Source organism: Mesocricetus auratus, unplaced genomic scaffold (assembly GCF_017639785.1).
Source record: "Mesocricetus auratus isolate SY011 unplaced genomic scaffold, BCM_Maur_2.0 Super-Scaffold_100011, whole genome shotgun sequence".
Taxonomy (NCBI): Eukaryota; Metazoa; Chordata; class Mammalia; order Rodentia; family Cricetidae; genus Mesocricetus; species Mesocricetus auratus.
The window spans coordinates 57,769,499-57,786,834 of NW_024429195.1; the positions used below are offsets into that span (position 1 = coordinate 57,769,499).

The 17,336-nt window shown below is 40.9% G+C and overlaps 1 protein-coding gene across 15 annotated transcripts in view; it reads right to left on the reverse strand.

The window, feature by feature from the left end:
- Kcnc2 (potassium voltage-gated channel subfamily C member 2) overlaps positions 1–16,410 on the reverse strand; it is a 183,403-nt gene extending 166,993 nt beyond the window's left edge. For 7 of the 15 annotated variants that reach the window (XM_040754871.1, XM_040754869.1, XM_040754874.1 and 4 more), the window contains exons 1-2: positions 16,129–16,407; positions 14,322–15,027 (exon numbers count right to left, since the gene is read on the reverse strand). In XM_040754871.1, the coding sequence (XP_040610805.1) occupies positions 14,322–15,008 (687 nt within the window). In that variant the 5' untranslated portion in view covers positions 15,009–15,027; positions 16,129–16,407. Of the gene's footprint in view, positions 1–14,321; positions 15,028–15,573; positions 15,655–15,680; positions 15,930–16,128 lie in introns of those variants that run through there. The other 8 variants (XR_001196342.3, XM_013111912.3, XM_040754868.1 and 5 more) reach the window with 3 other exon arrangements.
- Positions 16,411–17,336: the final 926 nt, after the last annotated feature.

A 17,336-nucleotide genomic window follows, 5' to 3' on the forward strand; every position in this document is an offset into this window, starting at 1 on the left:
GAAGAGTAGATAGAGAAAATGTGGTACATTTACACAATGGAGTACTATTCAGCAAAAAAAAAAAATGGAATCTTGAAATTTGAAGGCAAATGGAAGGCACTAGAAGAAACCATATTGAGTGAGGTAACCCAGGCACAAAAAGAGAAACATGGTATGTACTCACTCATTTATGGATTTTAGACATGAATCAGGGGAGTGCCAGCAAACAATCCCACTGCCAGAGAGTGCAGGAAACAGAACCTTCATCCAGCGACTGATGAAAGCAGAGGCAGATGCCCACAGACAAACACTGAGCTGAACTCCTGAAATCCAGTGTCAGAAAGAAAGAACTAATGGGCAAAGGAGTTAAGAGTGGGCTGGTTTAACCTACAGAAACAGCTGACCTGAACAAGGAGGAGCACTTTGACTCCAGATTGATGGCTGTGTGGAAAGCATGGGACTAACCCAGACCCCCTAAATGTGGGTGTCAGTGAGGAGGCCTAGTAATCTATGGGGCCTTGGGTAGTATTTATCCCTGGCATACAAATAGACTTTGAGTGTCCATGCCACAATATGGGAGGCTCTCTCAACCCGGACCCTTGGGGGAGGGCCTAGGCCCTACCCTGGATGAAATGACAGTTATTGGAGATCCACCATGGAGTGCCTCACCCTCCTTGGGGATCTGACTAGAGATTGGGTGGGGGACTGGGAGACCTGGTGGGGAGGGAGGGGGAAGAGGGAAGGGAGAGGGATCTGGGATTGACATGTGAAACAAGATTGTTTCTAACCTAAATAAAAAAAATACAGTAACAGGACAAAAAAAAAAAAAAAAAAAGAATAGAGTCCACAAAGCAGTCACCTGAATCTAGAAGGAAATCCACCCTTCCATGAATAGGCTGGTGTGACAGAGGAAAACAGAGAACTCATATGTTACCTCCAACTACATGGAGAAAAAGAAACATGACAGTCTGTCTGCCAGTCGTACTCATTTTCTTAGACTGTTACAGGAACCTTGGATTCAAGCATCGGGTCTTATGCACTCACCTTAAATGCTTGTATGCTTGCATCATGGATGCTTACATATGATCATCTGTTTACCCACAGTCTCTGTACCACAGTCACCTTCAGACAGTCAGAGGAAAAGACATTTGAAGAGAATTACTCACTTAAGATACAAGAAGGTTAAAAGAAAAATAATGTTCAGAAAGGGACTAGCATTAATGCCAGAAATGAAAGAGAAGTTTTTCAATTACCTAAAATTAATACCTTAAGAGGAATCTTAAAGTCATTTTGTCTATTAAAATGTGACATAATATGGAAAGGGGGCAAAAAAAGAAAGACCCTCAATGTAATGGCTCATATCTGTGACCCCAAACACTAGAGAGAATGAGGCAAGAGCATTCCTACAAGCTCAGGGTCATATTATGGACTACATAATGAGATCTAGACTAGCTAAGGCTACAGAGTTAGAGCTCTGTCTCAATTTTTAAAACAGAAAGAAAAATTTGAAAAGATAAGAAAGATTTCTTGGGTGTTGTAAATCTATAACAAAAACAGAAATCAAGAAAACTGCTGAATAATGGCGGTCAAATTCATGTATACCACAAAGAACGTAACATGACCTTATCGGAAAGGAAAGCATATTTGCATATATAATTAGCAAAATTAAAATGGAGACATACTGCATTAGGGTAGATCCTAATCCACTGCTTGCGATCTTTACCAGAAGAGAAATAAGACTGGTTCAGAGAGCTTGTGAGCAGAGACAAGGGAAGCACTTGGAGTGATGCATCCATGACCAGAGGCAGCCAAGGCCTGCTAAGCAACCATCAGACAACATCAGTGAGTAGACTGCTCTTCAGACCCTCCAGAACTGAAACTGCAGAGTCCCAAATTCCAGACCCCACATCTGTAGGAGGGTATGTTCCTGATGTTTTAAGTTACTAGTTTTGTGGTGTCTATCTATTATAACAGTCCTAGGAAATCTATACAGTCAGTCAAGTGCTATAATACACATCTATGAAGAGATGGGAGCTTGGACAATGACACAGTTTTGAAGGGGGGTTGGGAGATAAGAAAGGGTAAGCCTTGTGGGATGTTCTGAGATGATCGCATCTCTCTATTAAACTAAGGTGGGAGGGTGGCTATTCCAGGCTGTAGGAATAATGGTGTGCCTAAGTAAGAGATAGGAGCACATTTCTTGTAATCAAGGCTGAAAAGGAAAACTATTGCTTGACTTAAGCCCCATTTTTATGGCAAAGTTGGAAAGAGTAGCTGGGAGTTTGGGAAGTCACAGCATCTTAAAAGCTATAGCATTCAGTGATCTTAGTTTGTAGCCAAACAAAAGGAATAAAGCTTTCCTAAACAAAGAAGTGTGTGCAGATGCATGAGAAGGAATTCCTAGGCCTTGGGTCTGATTACCATCTTCTTCCACCTTTAACTCTATGATACTTTTGATTTTATTTTCTCCCTCACCATTTTTGCTCCTTTCTGAACCTTTCAAAAAACTTTTGTTTGAAGCAATGTCCTGAGTATTCTAACCTGTGAGTCATCTACCATTCATGTACAAGTTTGTAACTTTGGAATCCACATGAATGCCTACATTGGGTAGCCAGTTCTGTGACATAGAAATGCAAATTTTAATATTCATGGCTATTCTATTCTATTCATGGGCTTTAATTCAAAGTTGTAGCAGCATAAACTCTGTATTTCCTGGAGAGGAGTGTGATCATCCCCCTCCCCGTCTGTCCTGTTTTAGGGTGAATTATATCAAGAATTTCAAGAAAGCACACAGCATAATGGTCATATTATCCATAAAATGCTTTTTGAAATTTGGTTGTTGATACAGAAAAAGAGGAAAAAATTTCAAGAAATAATTCTAAATATAATAGTACTAAAGCCCATGAAATAATCTTTACTATGAGCCAATATCCAAACCATAACCTTTCAATTCAGAGTTGGAAAAAACTGAAGCCTCCCTTATTGCTCAAAAGAATGGTAGGAAAGTTACCAAGTTCAAGGTCAGGCCAGCTGAAGCTTATACAGAGACACTAGAGGAAGGAGGTAGGAGGAAGCATTGCCAATAGAGAGCAGGCCTTTTGCGATAAAATTTTCCAAGTCTTCTGAGCCCATCTCAGCTCTACCAGTGGCTGACTCATCTCTCCCTTAGTAATCTAGTTGCATTCATTTATCCACAGTACTTTGAACAGGCCCCGCCCTCCTTTCCTTTTGAAACTTTATTTAGGCTTTTCCCAGTATCAGAAAGAAATATCTGGGCATAGTCTCTTTCTCTTCAGCCTCAATCTTCTTCAGGAAGATAATCCATTCCCAACATGACTGTGTTCGTCTCCAAAGCACTCTAGCTTACATCTGCTGAAGATGCCAGGGTGTAGCAGAGCCACCATACTTCTGTACACTTTCAGTACACTACAAGCATGTTAAGGGAATATGGCTTCACTCTGCCACTGGAAAAATGCTTCATACATAATAAAAATGCAACGTATATTGTTCTAATTGATCTCCATTTAAGCATGAACCATCAATAGTCATTTTTTCAGTCCAATAGTCATTCAGGATCCAGAAGAAAATTCTCAAGGAAAAATAACTTCTTCGGAATTATTCCAAATGCAAGAAAATTTCTAGAAGACTGACTATTAATACCACATTACCTGCCAAAAATGCCTCAAGGCAGTAATACTAATTATATCAATACAAATCATGTTTTTAAAATGGGGCCTAGATTTTTAACACGAACGCCTTTAGTTTATCTTTATAGCAACCATTCAGTAAGATATTGTTTTTCTCTCTAGTCCAGTGAGCCAAAGGAAACTCAGAGAAATAACTTCCAAAAATCATACTTCAACCTAAGGTATTGTGAGAATGAAAATTTAGCAGACTGAGTCCAGCCCTGAACACTCACCTCAAAACTGACTGGGAAGCAGTAGGATGAGTTTTCATCTCTTTGACCCAAAGAAGATAAGGAGCTTAACAGCCAGGGCTCCAAGCAAAGACGTTCTGTCTTTATGATATCCCATGTCCTCTGACCTTGTGCTGTCCTGTCTTTATTTATCGCAAGCGCTCTGACCTTGGGGTGTCCTGCTGTTACTATATCTCCTGCCCTCTGACCTTGACCTGACCGTATCCCATATCCTCTGACCTTCTTCTGTCCTATCTTTACTATCCCCCATGCCTTCTGACCTCCCAGTGTTACTTGATGTGATACTCGCTATGAAGCATTCATGTTTTTTCACTACCTTGTTGACCTTCCCTTTGCTTATATGCAAATGTCTATGTATCTTCTGGGACTTAATTAAGATGCTGTCTACTTTGCACGATAGCATAGCTCCTCCATACCCTATGTGTTTACCTTATACCCCTATCTCCACTAAAGTATGTAGTATGCAATGCATGATATTGTAGCTATTAATTTATAGATCTTTCTCTTTCTGCAAATATGTATCCCGAAGCCAAATGCAAAGTCTCAATTTTCTTTTCATTCTTACTGTACAACATAGTCCTGGCCAACTGTTGAAGCAATTGTCAGTTGAGAGACACAAAATTAAAAGCATTTAAGATCATTGATTCTCACATTTCACTTGGTTCTTAGTTAAATAAGAATATCATCATGTTTTCCAACAACACGCTATTTCATCAGCCAACAAATGCAAACCAAGGTACAGAAAACACAAAAGGCTATCAACAAGGAAACCCAGTGCTGAAGGATTATATGGAGATCCCTCTCAGCTATGCTTAGTTCTAGAAATCAAATGTCAAAGAGAAACCATGTAAGACACATGACTCAGAGGTTCATTAAACCAATGCTAGCCAAAAATAATGAAAAGAACATGCTGATAAAAGAACATTAAACTTAAAAACATAAAAAATCTGATAATGTATACATTGCAACTAAAATGTGAGTAGTATATAGAAAATTTAGAAAGTTAATTAAACCCACCCCTGCTTTTGCATGAAAACTAATCACTCTAATGTCTTTGAAGTCTAATATGCCAAATTAAATTTTATGTCATTAATTTGTTTGAATTGTGTCTCTCTACATAGAAAGGTACAATATATACCATTGTAAGACTAAAATGAATCATAAACTTACCAATATTTATAATTCATAGTATAAATGCAACAGTTCAATTTTACTGCATCCTCTGGTCACATGACATGACTGTGACAGAGTCATTCTGATCTCATCATACAATTCTAATAGATAGCAACAGGACAAACCAAAGCATACTGTTATTTCAGACTCAATTTTATACGCAAGAAAAGGTTGCAACTATATTCTGCCCATTTTCTACTTAATCTACCTGAAAGAGTGATTCTATGGCAGATATTCTCACAGTTTTCACAATTGCTCTATCATTAATCTCTGCAAGATGCCTGAATGATGGACAACTTGAGGATAAGTTAAACCATAGTAACTGTGTTGTTCTTTTTCTTTAAATACTAATTTTACTAATCTTATCCAAAATAAATATAACATCAGTAGACAAACACCAAAGTTTATTTGTCCTATAATTACTACTATGGCATCAATATAATTATTGCACAATATTCTCTTTTAGTAAATAGTATTCTATAATAAATCTGAAGAGTAGATAGAGAAAATGTGGTACATTTACACCATGGAGTACTATTCAGCAGAAAAAAACAATGGAATTCTGAAATTTACAGGCAAATGGATGGCACTAGAAGAAACCATACTGAGTGAGGTAACACAGTCACAAAAAAGAGAAACATGATAAGTACTCTCTCATTTATGGATATTAGACATAGATCTGGGGAGTGCCAGCCTACAATCTTATTACCAGAGAGTCTGAGAAACAAAACCTTCATTCAATGGCTGATGAAAGCAGAGGCTGACTCCTACAGCTAAACACTGAGCTGAACTCAAGGAACCCAGTTCCAGAGAGGGAGGACTGATGAGCAAAGGAGTTAAGACTGGGTTGGTTTAACCCCCAGAAACCTCTTACCTGACAAGGGTTACCTCTCAAATCCCAGACTGATGGATGGGAATCCAGCATGGGACTGATCAAGACCCCCTGAATGTGGACGTCAGTGAGGAGGCCTAGGCAATCTATTGGGCCTTGGGTAGTAGATCAGTATTTATCCCTGACATACAAATGGATTTTGGGTGCCCATCCCACAATGAGAGATGCACTCTCATCCTGGACTCTTGGGGGAGGGTCTAGGCCTTGCCCTGGATGAAATGACAGACTATGGACACATATTGGAGGGCCTCACCCTCCCTTGGAAATGAGGGGGCACTGAGGGGGGTTGGTGGGAGGGTGTGGGAGGAGGGGAGGGGAAGGGAGAAGGATCTGGGATTGACATGTGAAGCGACCTTGTTTCTAATTTAAATTTAAAAATAAAAATAAAAAATAAATCCATTAACTCAAAACTACTAAAAAAAAAACAACTGATATCTGAATTTCTCTTGTATCCTTAAGAACTCAGACATGAACTTGGATATTCAGCCACAAAAACTCAAATACTCAATTATTTTACCAAGGGGGTTTTGTATGAACATAATTCATTATCATGTAGTCTTAAATTTAAGCATATTATTTGAGTGTGTTGATAATCTTTAAATTTTTATTTTGTTTTTAAAAAGTAATATATCTTATATTTACTAAATATATGAACATGTTTCAATAGAAATATAATTATATTATTTTCCCTCCCTTGATTCCCTAAGTATTTTAATCTAGACAAAGTATTTATTAAAATAGAAGAATATGTAGGGCAAATGTTGTTGGCTTTTTGTCTCTAAGCCCCTTTCCAGAGAGGCAATAAAGGGAAACACTTCCTACTGCTGAGACTAAATCACTAGGTATCTATTGAAAAAGATTGTCTTGGGCCAGGCATGGTGGCATATCCCTCAAGTCCTTCAGGACTGCTGCAGCAGTTACCTGCTGTCTCCCCAAACTTGACAATAAGGACATCTTCCAATATGGTAATCATTAGAGCCCAACATGTTCAGAAAATACCATGAAGAAACTTCAGGGGTATCTAATTCATTTGTCATGTTCTTGTGTGTGAAGGTTTCTGTGTGTTATCAGAAAGCAGTGTCATCATTCATGCATCTAACTATATGTTTAGATTCTGTTTAACCAGTTCATTGTGTTGTTAACAACCTAAAACAACTGAAACAAAAGCTAGAACTGTCTTTTGGGGCAGTTTTTTTACTTCTTTTTTTTTTTTTTTTTTTGAGACCAGGTCTCATGTAGTTCATTTCAGTCTTGAATTTATTATGTAGTGCAGGTGATCTTGAACTCCTAATCATTGCTTCTCCACCATGCAAGTATTCAGGGTCTGAGAATGAAAAGGAGGTCGGTGTGTCAGCAAGTTGGCTCTGAGGCTTTAAAGGCAGCACAAAGCTAGAAAGTGGACCGGAAGAGGGCAGACTGAAGAAGCAGTGTTGCAAGGATATGTCTAAGGCTGATGGTCCCTCCAGATGGGGCAGTTGCCTGATATTTGCTCAACAAACCCAGACTGATCATCTTACGCAGAGATTAACATTACTCTTCCTAACATACTTGCTGCTTCCCGGAGGCTACATGTGAGCATTCAACAGGAAGCCCAGGCTAGACCAAGCAACCAAGGTTGATTAGAAAAGAACACTGACCCAGAAGTCAGATGATCTTAAACCTAGCCCCTCTATTATCATTAAGTGGTCATGGTCAGAACATGTCAGTTGTCTCTTCAAAGTGAGGAAGCTGGGGCAGATGACTAAGTTTTCTTCCAAATCTAATCCTAAGGAACACTAAAAGTCTACTACATTTCTTGGGCATAAGTCCTATGGAAATAGTTTCTATTTGGGAGGGGTGTGTGTGTGTGTGTGTGTGTGTGTGTGTGTGTGTGTGTGTGTGTGTAAATATATGTCTATTTGGGATATTTGCTATATATCAAATGTAAACTATTTGGGATATATGTATATATTATATATTTGGGATATATATATGTATGTATATATATACCAAATGTCTAATGTATTCTCGAAACTTAAAAACACATTCCTACAAATCTCCTCCATCTCTTTTCCATATAAAATTACATAAATTTGTTCCTCAACAGTGTATTTCTCATCTTTTACTTGATGTAAACACATATATCCTGCAATAGACTATGTTCTCAAAAGAAAAATGCAGAGGCCTATATAATAAACTTACACATCATTTTGAAAGTCTTCATAAATGAACACATTAAATCTTAGCCTTCAAGAGTGCCAGACAAACTTTTTTCCACACTCACTCTGATAGACAAGGTTATGAAGGAAATGATAACTGGAGGATTTCCGACAGTTTTGTAAACATTTGTGTGTTAGACACATTTCAGAAACCTCACATGAATAAGATTCTCCCCACTGGATAAAATATGGGAAAGAGAGAAGGATGGTGTCTTTGCCAAGGCACTTTTCAAATGGAAATAAAATTGAGATTATCTAATCAGTTACCCTTGTGGGTAGATGGAGCTACACCTGCACTGAATCTGAGACCTAGGAAATGACGGAGCAGATCATCTTCATGGCTTTCATGAAAGAGCCACCGCAAAAATGATTTCCTGAGATCAATATGTGGTTAAGAGAAAGCTGTTTTCAATGGAAACAGGAAGCTAGGAGCTAACTTGTTTCTATGGTAACCAGAGCAGCAGCTACCCAACAGCTGTAAGGGGGGAGGAAAAAAGGGCAGAAAGTTACAAATGAAAAAAATCAATTCTAGTTTACCTTATTGATGTGACAGTTCTCGGGTTGCAGTCAGAATGGGTACAGACTTGCTGTTCCCACCCAGGATCTTTAGTAATAATTACTCTACAAACATCAAACCCTTAGAGTCGAAAAGACGTTTGGGTGCTATCTTGGTCCAATGCGTCATGCCCAGTTTTTATTTATTATTTATTTATTGGAGTAAGTCAGAGGAAGACGGACTGACCTCACCTTGTGTTGACATCAGAGCACAATTCTTCTGACTCCTAACACAGATTTTTTTCCAGTTGTTTCCTTACATATTCTTTACCTCTTATCCATTCCAAACCCACATATTATTCATTTTCTGTGAAAATATTGACTGCATAGAATTAAAATTGCCACCCTTCAGCCTATGGAACAAGCAACAAACCATGCTATTTTATCATAAAAGACTGTCTGAACTGTTCTAAAAGAAAAGCCCTTAAAACTTCAAGCAAAATTGAATTATGTTTCTAGAATATATTCACGGTTATTGTTTAGAATATTTGCCACTCTATATTTCCTTCTGGAGACCTGTATTTATCTTTAATGCCTTTGCTATTTCAGTTAGACATATCTTAAATGTTGCCATAATAAAAAGGATTATATAAAACTTGAAAACTACATTTACTTGTGGTAGCAAAAATAAATTATGGTGATTTAGATATTCAAATGGAAAAATATGATCTTGCATCTTCACACAAACTTGAACATTTCCTTATTTTTATTTGCTTTACATATAACCTCTTGACAGGAAGAAACACTTTATTGTCTTTCATTCATTTTGTTTAACTTGAGCCTACAAATCGGCTGTTAAAAAGATACATGAAAAATCACACAGTATGTTCAACTCCATTCATCTTTGGTACAAGTAGTACCCAACAATGAAACAACTCTCTTAATGTGTGATCATATATCTACCAAAAATACAACAGAACTAATAAGTGGCTTTGGTTCCTTTACTAATATGTTGAGACTCAGGTAGTCTCTCATCCTAGTTAATCATTCACAATACATTAAGTTAGCTAGAATTGTATTTATTTATTAATTGTATAGCTAGTGTTCTGAAAAAGGTCAAAAATGCTTAGATTGGAAATGTAAACAATCAGACATCACAACAACATCTTCTCAAGCACATGAACTTGGATTTGCTTTGTCCTATAGTTGGCCATGATTCAAAATTAATAGAGAAAAAATGAAGAAACTTAGCTACATTCTAATAGTTCACTTGTTTGAACAAATACAGTCTTCATTATACTAGAAAAGGGTTGTAAGTTATTCTGAAATCAAAAAACCAAGATTTAAAAAGCCATCATATTAAATCTCCAAGACCATACTAATTGAACTATCCAAGTGTGCCAGTTTTGGTCAATTGACCATTTTTTGAAGTCAAAAAGAAAGATGTTTGAAGCTTTTTTTTAAGGTATAAGCAGCAGCTAGGTGATAACAATCTTAACTGTCATATTAAGTAGCATGAATTTTATTCTGAGATTCATGGTGCCAGCTAAAGATTTTTAACTAAGGGAAATCATTGTGACAAAAACACACCCAAGATGAATTGAGGATGATTTAGCACAGGCTAAATTCTGGGAACATGAGCTTTTGTAGTAATTTGAATGGTGGATAGAAGAGAATGTAAAGTCAATCAGGGTCTCTGGAAGAAAAATATGTAACATTATTGGTATTATAACAACAGCTAGAATATAGTTTTATAATCAAACAATTGGAGAAAGGTGAGCTATTTATTTAAGGAAAACACTTCAGTGTCTCTGACTGAAACACTTTCCTGTCTTACTAGTTCTTCTAATTCAAATGATGTCTTTGGGAAATGTTTTACTATAAATGAAATAATTAGCTTTTTGAAAACAAAGAGACATAGATTTTAGTGTAGAACAATTAAATAATAAATACAATCTGGAGAAACAAGTTTTCTAAAAGAAACTCACATTTGGATACCATCATTTGTGAGCGAGCTATATATGACCACTGGAAAAAAATTCTCTTTGAACCTAGCTGTGAAAAGTGAAAAAAGTCTACCTAGTAATTAAAGACACTCATAAGTCACCACAAAAGGGTCACACTCTCAAACAGAAGTAAGGTCAGTCACCTCACTTTACCCACAAAGTAAAAAGGTGAAGAACAAAGATCAATATAACCCAACCCCTTTGCACTTTAAAAATGTAAACACGCCTTTTGATATGTTTTACATTCAAAGTCACTTATCCTTAATGTAATAATAACTGGAAAATAATCTAGGAGCTCTACCAGGAAATGTCTGCCACCTGTGTCCTCTTATTATACTGAACCTGAAATGCTCTAAACTGTAAACGTTGAGTTGGAAGTATACAATACATAATGCTTTCACAAATGCATCCCTCCATGTTCTTCATTATTTGCAAATATTGTCAATATCATTAACAAAACCATCTCTCCTCTCTTTCCTGATAAGTTTTCCACAACAGATTTTCATGACAACTTATATCAGCATTTTTATACATTTATTATTGAAGAAAAGAACTCAAGTATGACAGAATAACTTATTGACCAAAATTTCTCAAATATCTATTTATATCATAAATTAAAATTCTAGATAAAGAGGACATGCCATCCAACAAAAGCAAAATTACAGTGTATGGAAGTCAATTACTATTTCTATAGCTAGTGTCTTAGTGCAACAGTGTAGGTCATAAAAGTAAAAATAAAACAGACCTATTTTAAAATTGTACCAGTCTTCTGATATTGGAATATTATAAAGCAAATAAAGGAATGAGTATAAAATTTGAAAAAGAATTTCAGTTAAAATTGTTCATCCACATATTTCAATAAAAATATGAGCTAATGTGAAGGTGTATAGTTTATAAAAATACTTAAGTTTATTAAGAATGAGATTTGTGACAATAAGACCAAATGCAAACCACGTGATAATTGATTTATGTTTTCTGGAATCACAGCACTTAAGCACAGTTTTACCCTGGTGACTGCTCAGTGGTATTCTACATTAAGAAATAGTTTGATATTATTATCTCAGGTTCAAATATTAATTCACTTATGAATTAATCTAAGCCTCCTGATCTAGGTAACCCTTAGTGATCTGAAAAGATGCATTCCTGAACTCAAAGTCTGCAAAGAAAAGCACTGACTGGCCAATCACAAACAGAAACTTGCAGCAGGATTCATGAAAGAAGTAGAGTTCTCACATATTTTTATTCTGTTATTGACTGGTGCCATGTAAAACTTACACCAGCCAAAGCCCTAAAATGCATGGGTTTTAAAATGTCAAAAGACGACCTTTCCAGATAGGAACCCTAATTAATGTCTATGGCAGCACTGGATCACAAGAGCAATAGGACGTGCAGAAATGCCACAGTTTAGTCAGTTACAGAGGTTTTTGTGGAAAGGGGCTGGGAGGATGACATGACGCCACCAGAATAATTTTGGTTCAGCTAAGAATTTGACGTATGACCTTGGCCATTTCTTAACATCTGAGTCTTCATTTTTCTCGTCTCATTTAGAATGGAGAAGGTCTTTTCTAGGTGACTTCTAAAACAAATTTTAGGTCAGTGACTGTCAGCTGATGTTCTTAACTGCTCCTGACCTTGTGCTAATCTTTTTATTCTTTCTTCATCTGAAGATACAATTCAAATCCTCCATATAATTACAACAACATCTAAGTATGAGTCCCAGTGACTGTCAAGTCCATGAACTACTCTTTGGCTAATAATCAATAGAATCAAATTTCATAGTAGCAATACAAGTTGGGCACCTCGTTAAACTTTTAGTTATAGGACCTGGCTTACAATAAAATACAAGACAAGCTGCAGATATCATGCTATATTCTCAGTAAGAAAGATGATAAAGCATCCATCTATTTTATTGTACAAAGACAGGAAAATTGTCACATGATGAGCCTGAAAACAAAATCAAATTATCTCCTTAACCACCCAAGATGAAGAGCACAGTGAAACTTAGCTGAAAACCAAAAAAAGAGAAAAAAATGAAAAAGAAAAAGAAAAAAATACAAAGCAACCTTCATTAGTCTGTGATTTTATTGATATCAATAATTACTTTTCTTTTCAAGATAGGGCTTCTCTGTGTAGCCCTGTCTGTCCTAGGACTAGCTCTATAGACCAGGCTGGCCTTGAACTCATTGATCTGCCTGCCTCTGTCTCCCAAGTAGTGGAATTGAAGGCATATACCACCATGTGCATCTATCAATAATCACTTTTAACATTCAAACTCTTCTTGCAATTATGGGATAATTTTAAAAGTAAAATTTTAGGATTAACATTAGTAATTCCATGTTTGAATATAGCAGTGTAGGGCTGTGATAAAATTTATGCATAGCTTCAAAGACCAGGCCCAAGAGATCATCACTATTTTACATTGACTCTTTTGTGTTCTACTTTGCCTGAAAACAAAACAGATGTGTACGTTTCTGAGGTGGTGTCAGAAGCATATCTCCCTGGAAGTTCGTGGGCAGACAGCAGTATAATAGCTAAGATGCAGGGTTTTGTTTTGTGCAAAGAAAATTGGTCAAAAAGATGGACTTAAACTTAAGCAGGGAGAATTACCACCCTGCAGGTAATTACATCTTTTCTGGGTAGCAAAAACAAGACATATAGTTGCAAAGATTGACTAAATTCAGTGTTCTGTCCTCATATATAATTAAGACCAATTAGTATACTGTATTATTTTTGGTTATTTATATTTCTATTTTTTTAAACTGGAGACACCATCATTGGTGATGTCTCTGATGACTTCATGAGAATTCTGGGAAGTTAACTGGGAAAGAAAGGAGTAAATGTAATCACTCACTTAAATGAGAAACCAAAAAGAAACATTGAGGGTTAAAATATACTACGTAATGTCAGGAAAAGTTTTCAACAATCAGAGCTACTCGGCTATAGAAGACAGGTCAAAGAGGTGATGGATTCACGGTCAACCTGAAAGAACACTCATACTCCTAAGAAGAAGGGCACCCAGCTGGAAAATCCACCCCGGGTGCAGGCAGGACCATCAGGAGCAGCGATGGCAACATGGTCTTCTCCCTTGGGAAGAAAGAGAACAGAAGCAACCTCCTCACAAAACGATCCTCCCTGCACACCCTGGCTCCTCCTGGCTCCGCCCAGTCACACAGATTCCCTTTGCCCTCTCTGTCCTTGGATTAGATCCTTACTCTATCTACTGCCCTGGTGAGTTAGATCTGAGAGTCGGGCCTCACTGAAAATGTCACATCAGGATGGGCAACAGGCTCTGAAACACATCGTAGCTAAAGGGAAAAGTTGGAACAAGAAAAGTTAAGTCAAAAACTGAGGTGAACACAGCAACAGCATCAGGACACAGCCTGGGACTCTTACACGGCTCTCACCTGCTAAAGTAAATCTGTTTGAGGGGGGGGGTCGGTGGAGTGACTGTCAGGGAGGGTGGAAAGATGGGACAAGGGTCTCTGGGCTTTCCCTACCCCACGTGAAGCCCCTTGCAAACTATCTCTACTGAGCTCCTGTCTTCCTCTTCATCTCAGGGGCTGTTGGAGGAAAGAACCAAAGTTGGAAGGAGAGTTGAAAGAGTTGAGGCCACAGGGAATGGTGTTAGATTCGGGTCTTACCCTGGCGGCTCTGGATGAATAGGGGTCCTCAAAGAGGGCCCACATGCGGGGCTGCAGCCTCCTCCAGCGACCAGACTTGCCATCGGGTCCTCCCAGCCCCGCAGCATCCTCGATGCCCAGCCTCTTGGCCGCTAGGTCCTCGTCGTCACCAGGGTCGCCCCCGATGAGGTCCGGCGTCTCGAAGATGTCCAGTGCCTCCTCCGCGTCACGGTGCTGCCTGTAGGTCATCCAGCAGCAGGGCTCCACGTCGGTCTCGTCGATGCCCCAGAAGGCCAGCTCCTCCTCGAAGAGCGGCCCGCACACGTCGGCGGGGCAGTGCAACTTGCCCGTGCGATAGTAGTTGAGCACATAGGCAAAGACGCCTGGGTGGCGATCGAAGAAGAATTCGCGGCCTCCCCCAGGGTGGTCGCTGCCGTTGCCACCGTGGGAACTGCAGTTGCCCGCGCCGCCCTCGAAGCAGCTGCTGGGGACAGGGGACAAGGGAGGCGGTCGCGGCGGCGGAGAGAGAGGAGGGGGCAGCGGCTGCAGCTTGTCACCCGCGGCGGTCAGGCAGTCGCCCTGAGGTTCAGAGGAGGCAAGGAGGGCCAGGCGAGTTCCGGGAAGGGTCTTGAGGGTGCTGCGGTAGGTTTCGTGCCGGGTACCGCCGACATTGAGGATTACCCTCTCGTTGTTCTCGATCTTGCCCATCTCTGTGGCTCAGACATGACTAGGGAAGGCGAACACAGCACCAAGTTAAAGCTCTTGCGGATCATATACTCACCATGACCCCTCCCCTTATCCCTGCCTCAACCCAAGGGTGCCAAGATGCCTAGCTGGCAAGTGGGAAGGGCCCTCCCAGGAGGAGCCTGGTGTTCGGTTGTCACCGCCTCTTGCATCATGCCTGGCCCAGGCTCCCAAAGAACGAAGAACAGTTGAGTGTTCCTTGACCTTCCAGGAAACCTTTTCTCTTGCGGCACACAGTCCTCTCCTTCCTTTTTGCCCTCCACCATGTATCTCCTCGATCCCTGTCACATCCAACCTGCTCTGAGTCCCCAAGACCCTCTTTTCTTCCCCAACCCCTCCACTGCGCACTCGCCAGCCCTCTTTCTCCACCCGTCTTTGCTCCAGTCTCTTCCTCTCCTTAGATGGGTCCCCTGCTCCGCTATCCCATATCTCTCTCAGCCCCATCAATTCCCCATCAGGGAGTTATGTTCGCTAAGGCAACTTAGCAGTGCTGAGCGGGGGCCCTGGGGTGCCCCAGCTGCCTGCGTACCCTTTGCCAACCCTGGACAGCTCTCTGATCTTCAGCGCTAGGGGAGTACCCTCTGCCTGCTCTGTTCTTGGTTCACTCCCCGCACCCCCCCCCCACCTCTCACCTACCAGGCAGAAAAGCTGGAGACAGAAGTCACAACAACAACAACAACGTCCCTGCTGCTTGCTGCCTTTCACCAAGGAGACCTCTGACTAATTTCCTCATCCAATTTCCTTTTCACATTACTGTTATCGTTGTTGCTAATGTTATTAGTACTTGGGAAAGGAAACGACTAACTAGGATCCATCTTTGAGGACAAAAGTGAGCAATCTATCGCACCCCTCCCCCTTCCCAAGAAAAACAAACATCTTGGGGTGGAGAGCCAGGGGGTTGCTTTCGAGGAGGGGTGAAGCCCTGGAGAAACCGCAGGAGGCACACCCCCTGGCTCCCTGAGCTGGAAGACCGGCTGCTTCCAGTCTCTCCCTAGGGCTTTGCATCCACATTCTTACAGCTAGGCAGGGGGGATGCCCGCCTGCACCGCCCTTCCTTTCTCCCCCTCCTAGTCCCCCCGGATACCTTAAGGAGACAGGGAGAAAAGTGGATCTTCTTGGGTCTCCGAGTGGACGAGGTTTTCCCTGCAGCCGGACGGAGTCTCTGCGGCCAGCTGAGCCGCCCTTCTCAAAGGAGAAACTACTTGTTGGCGTTTTCGGGGTTCAGGTGGTTGAGCCGCTTCTCTGGGTGCCGAGGTCGAGGAGAAAGTCCCCGCCCGCCGCCCGCTGCGCTCCCCGCCTTCACGCTGCTGCGATCTGAGGGCTCTCCCATAGCCACCCTCCGCGCCCAGAGTCACCATCGCGTAGGGCTGGGCGAACCATGGAGCTTGGGGCGGGTCCAGCTGGCGCAGCTCGACCCCGCCGCAGACCTTCAGCCCGGCTGGCTGTGCCTGGAAAGGAGGCTGACCGGACGACTGGGGATGGGGGACGGGAACGCAGCTCACCCAGTCGAAAGTGAAGGCGACCAGCTTAGATTTTGATCCACAGATTTGGTCCTCCCCCCCACCCCCGCCCGAAAGCAGCCTCTGCTAGAGCTGTTCCTTCAGCACCACTTGCCTGAGCACACAGCTCCAGAGTGGGTGGGTGGGTCTGGGGAATCTAGGATGAACAGCTCCATCCTTGCCCCCTCTGGGGCTTCTGCCTGCACTCTTTAGACACGGTTCTCCACACCCGGTCACCCCACTGCCCCACCCCTCCCAAGAAGTGAGGGAGAATCTAAAGCCAATTGCCATCTTTCTCTTAATGACAGCTGGCAGGAGGGGTCTGTTTACAGGTGACAGTGGATAAAGAGATCCACTTTCTCTCTCCACTCAAATGTAGGTCTCCAGTCACCACATCACGGTTATATAAAACAAACCAAGTTTTAAAAGTTGATCCCGGGGACAGGATGCTCCAAAAAGTACAACTTCGGCTTCCTTTTTCGGAAATAACCAAGCAAGAAGCAACACTCTCCTCAGCCACATCCTGCTTAAAGCAACTATCTGCCGGGCCTTGTTTACATTTGCTAGTCCTGACACAACTAAGCATTATAGACTTCAGGGAATACCCAGAAGAAATGTATTGTCCCACAGTTTGAGAATTCAGTGTTGGTCCTTCTGTAGGCCTGAGGATACAGTGTGATCCGGTCAGCTCTAAGCCTGAAGATGCCTGTCTTCTCCCCACATCTCCTCATGTCACTCTCTTCCTACAGGCATGTTGTCTCTGAACCCAAATTCTTCCTTTTTCATAAAGACG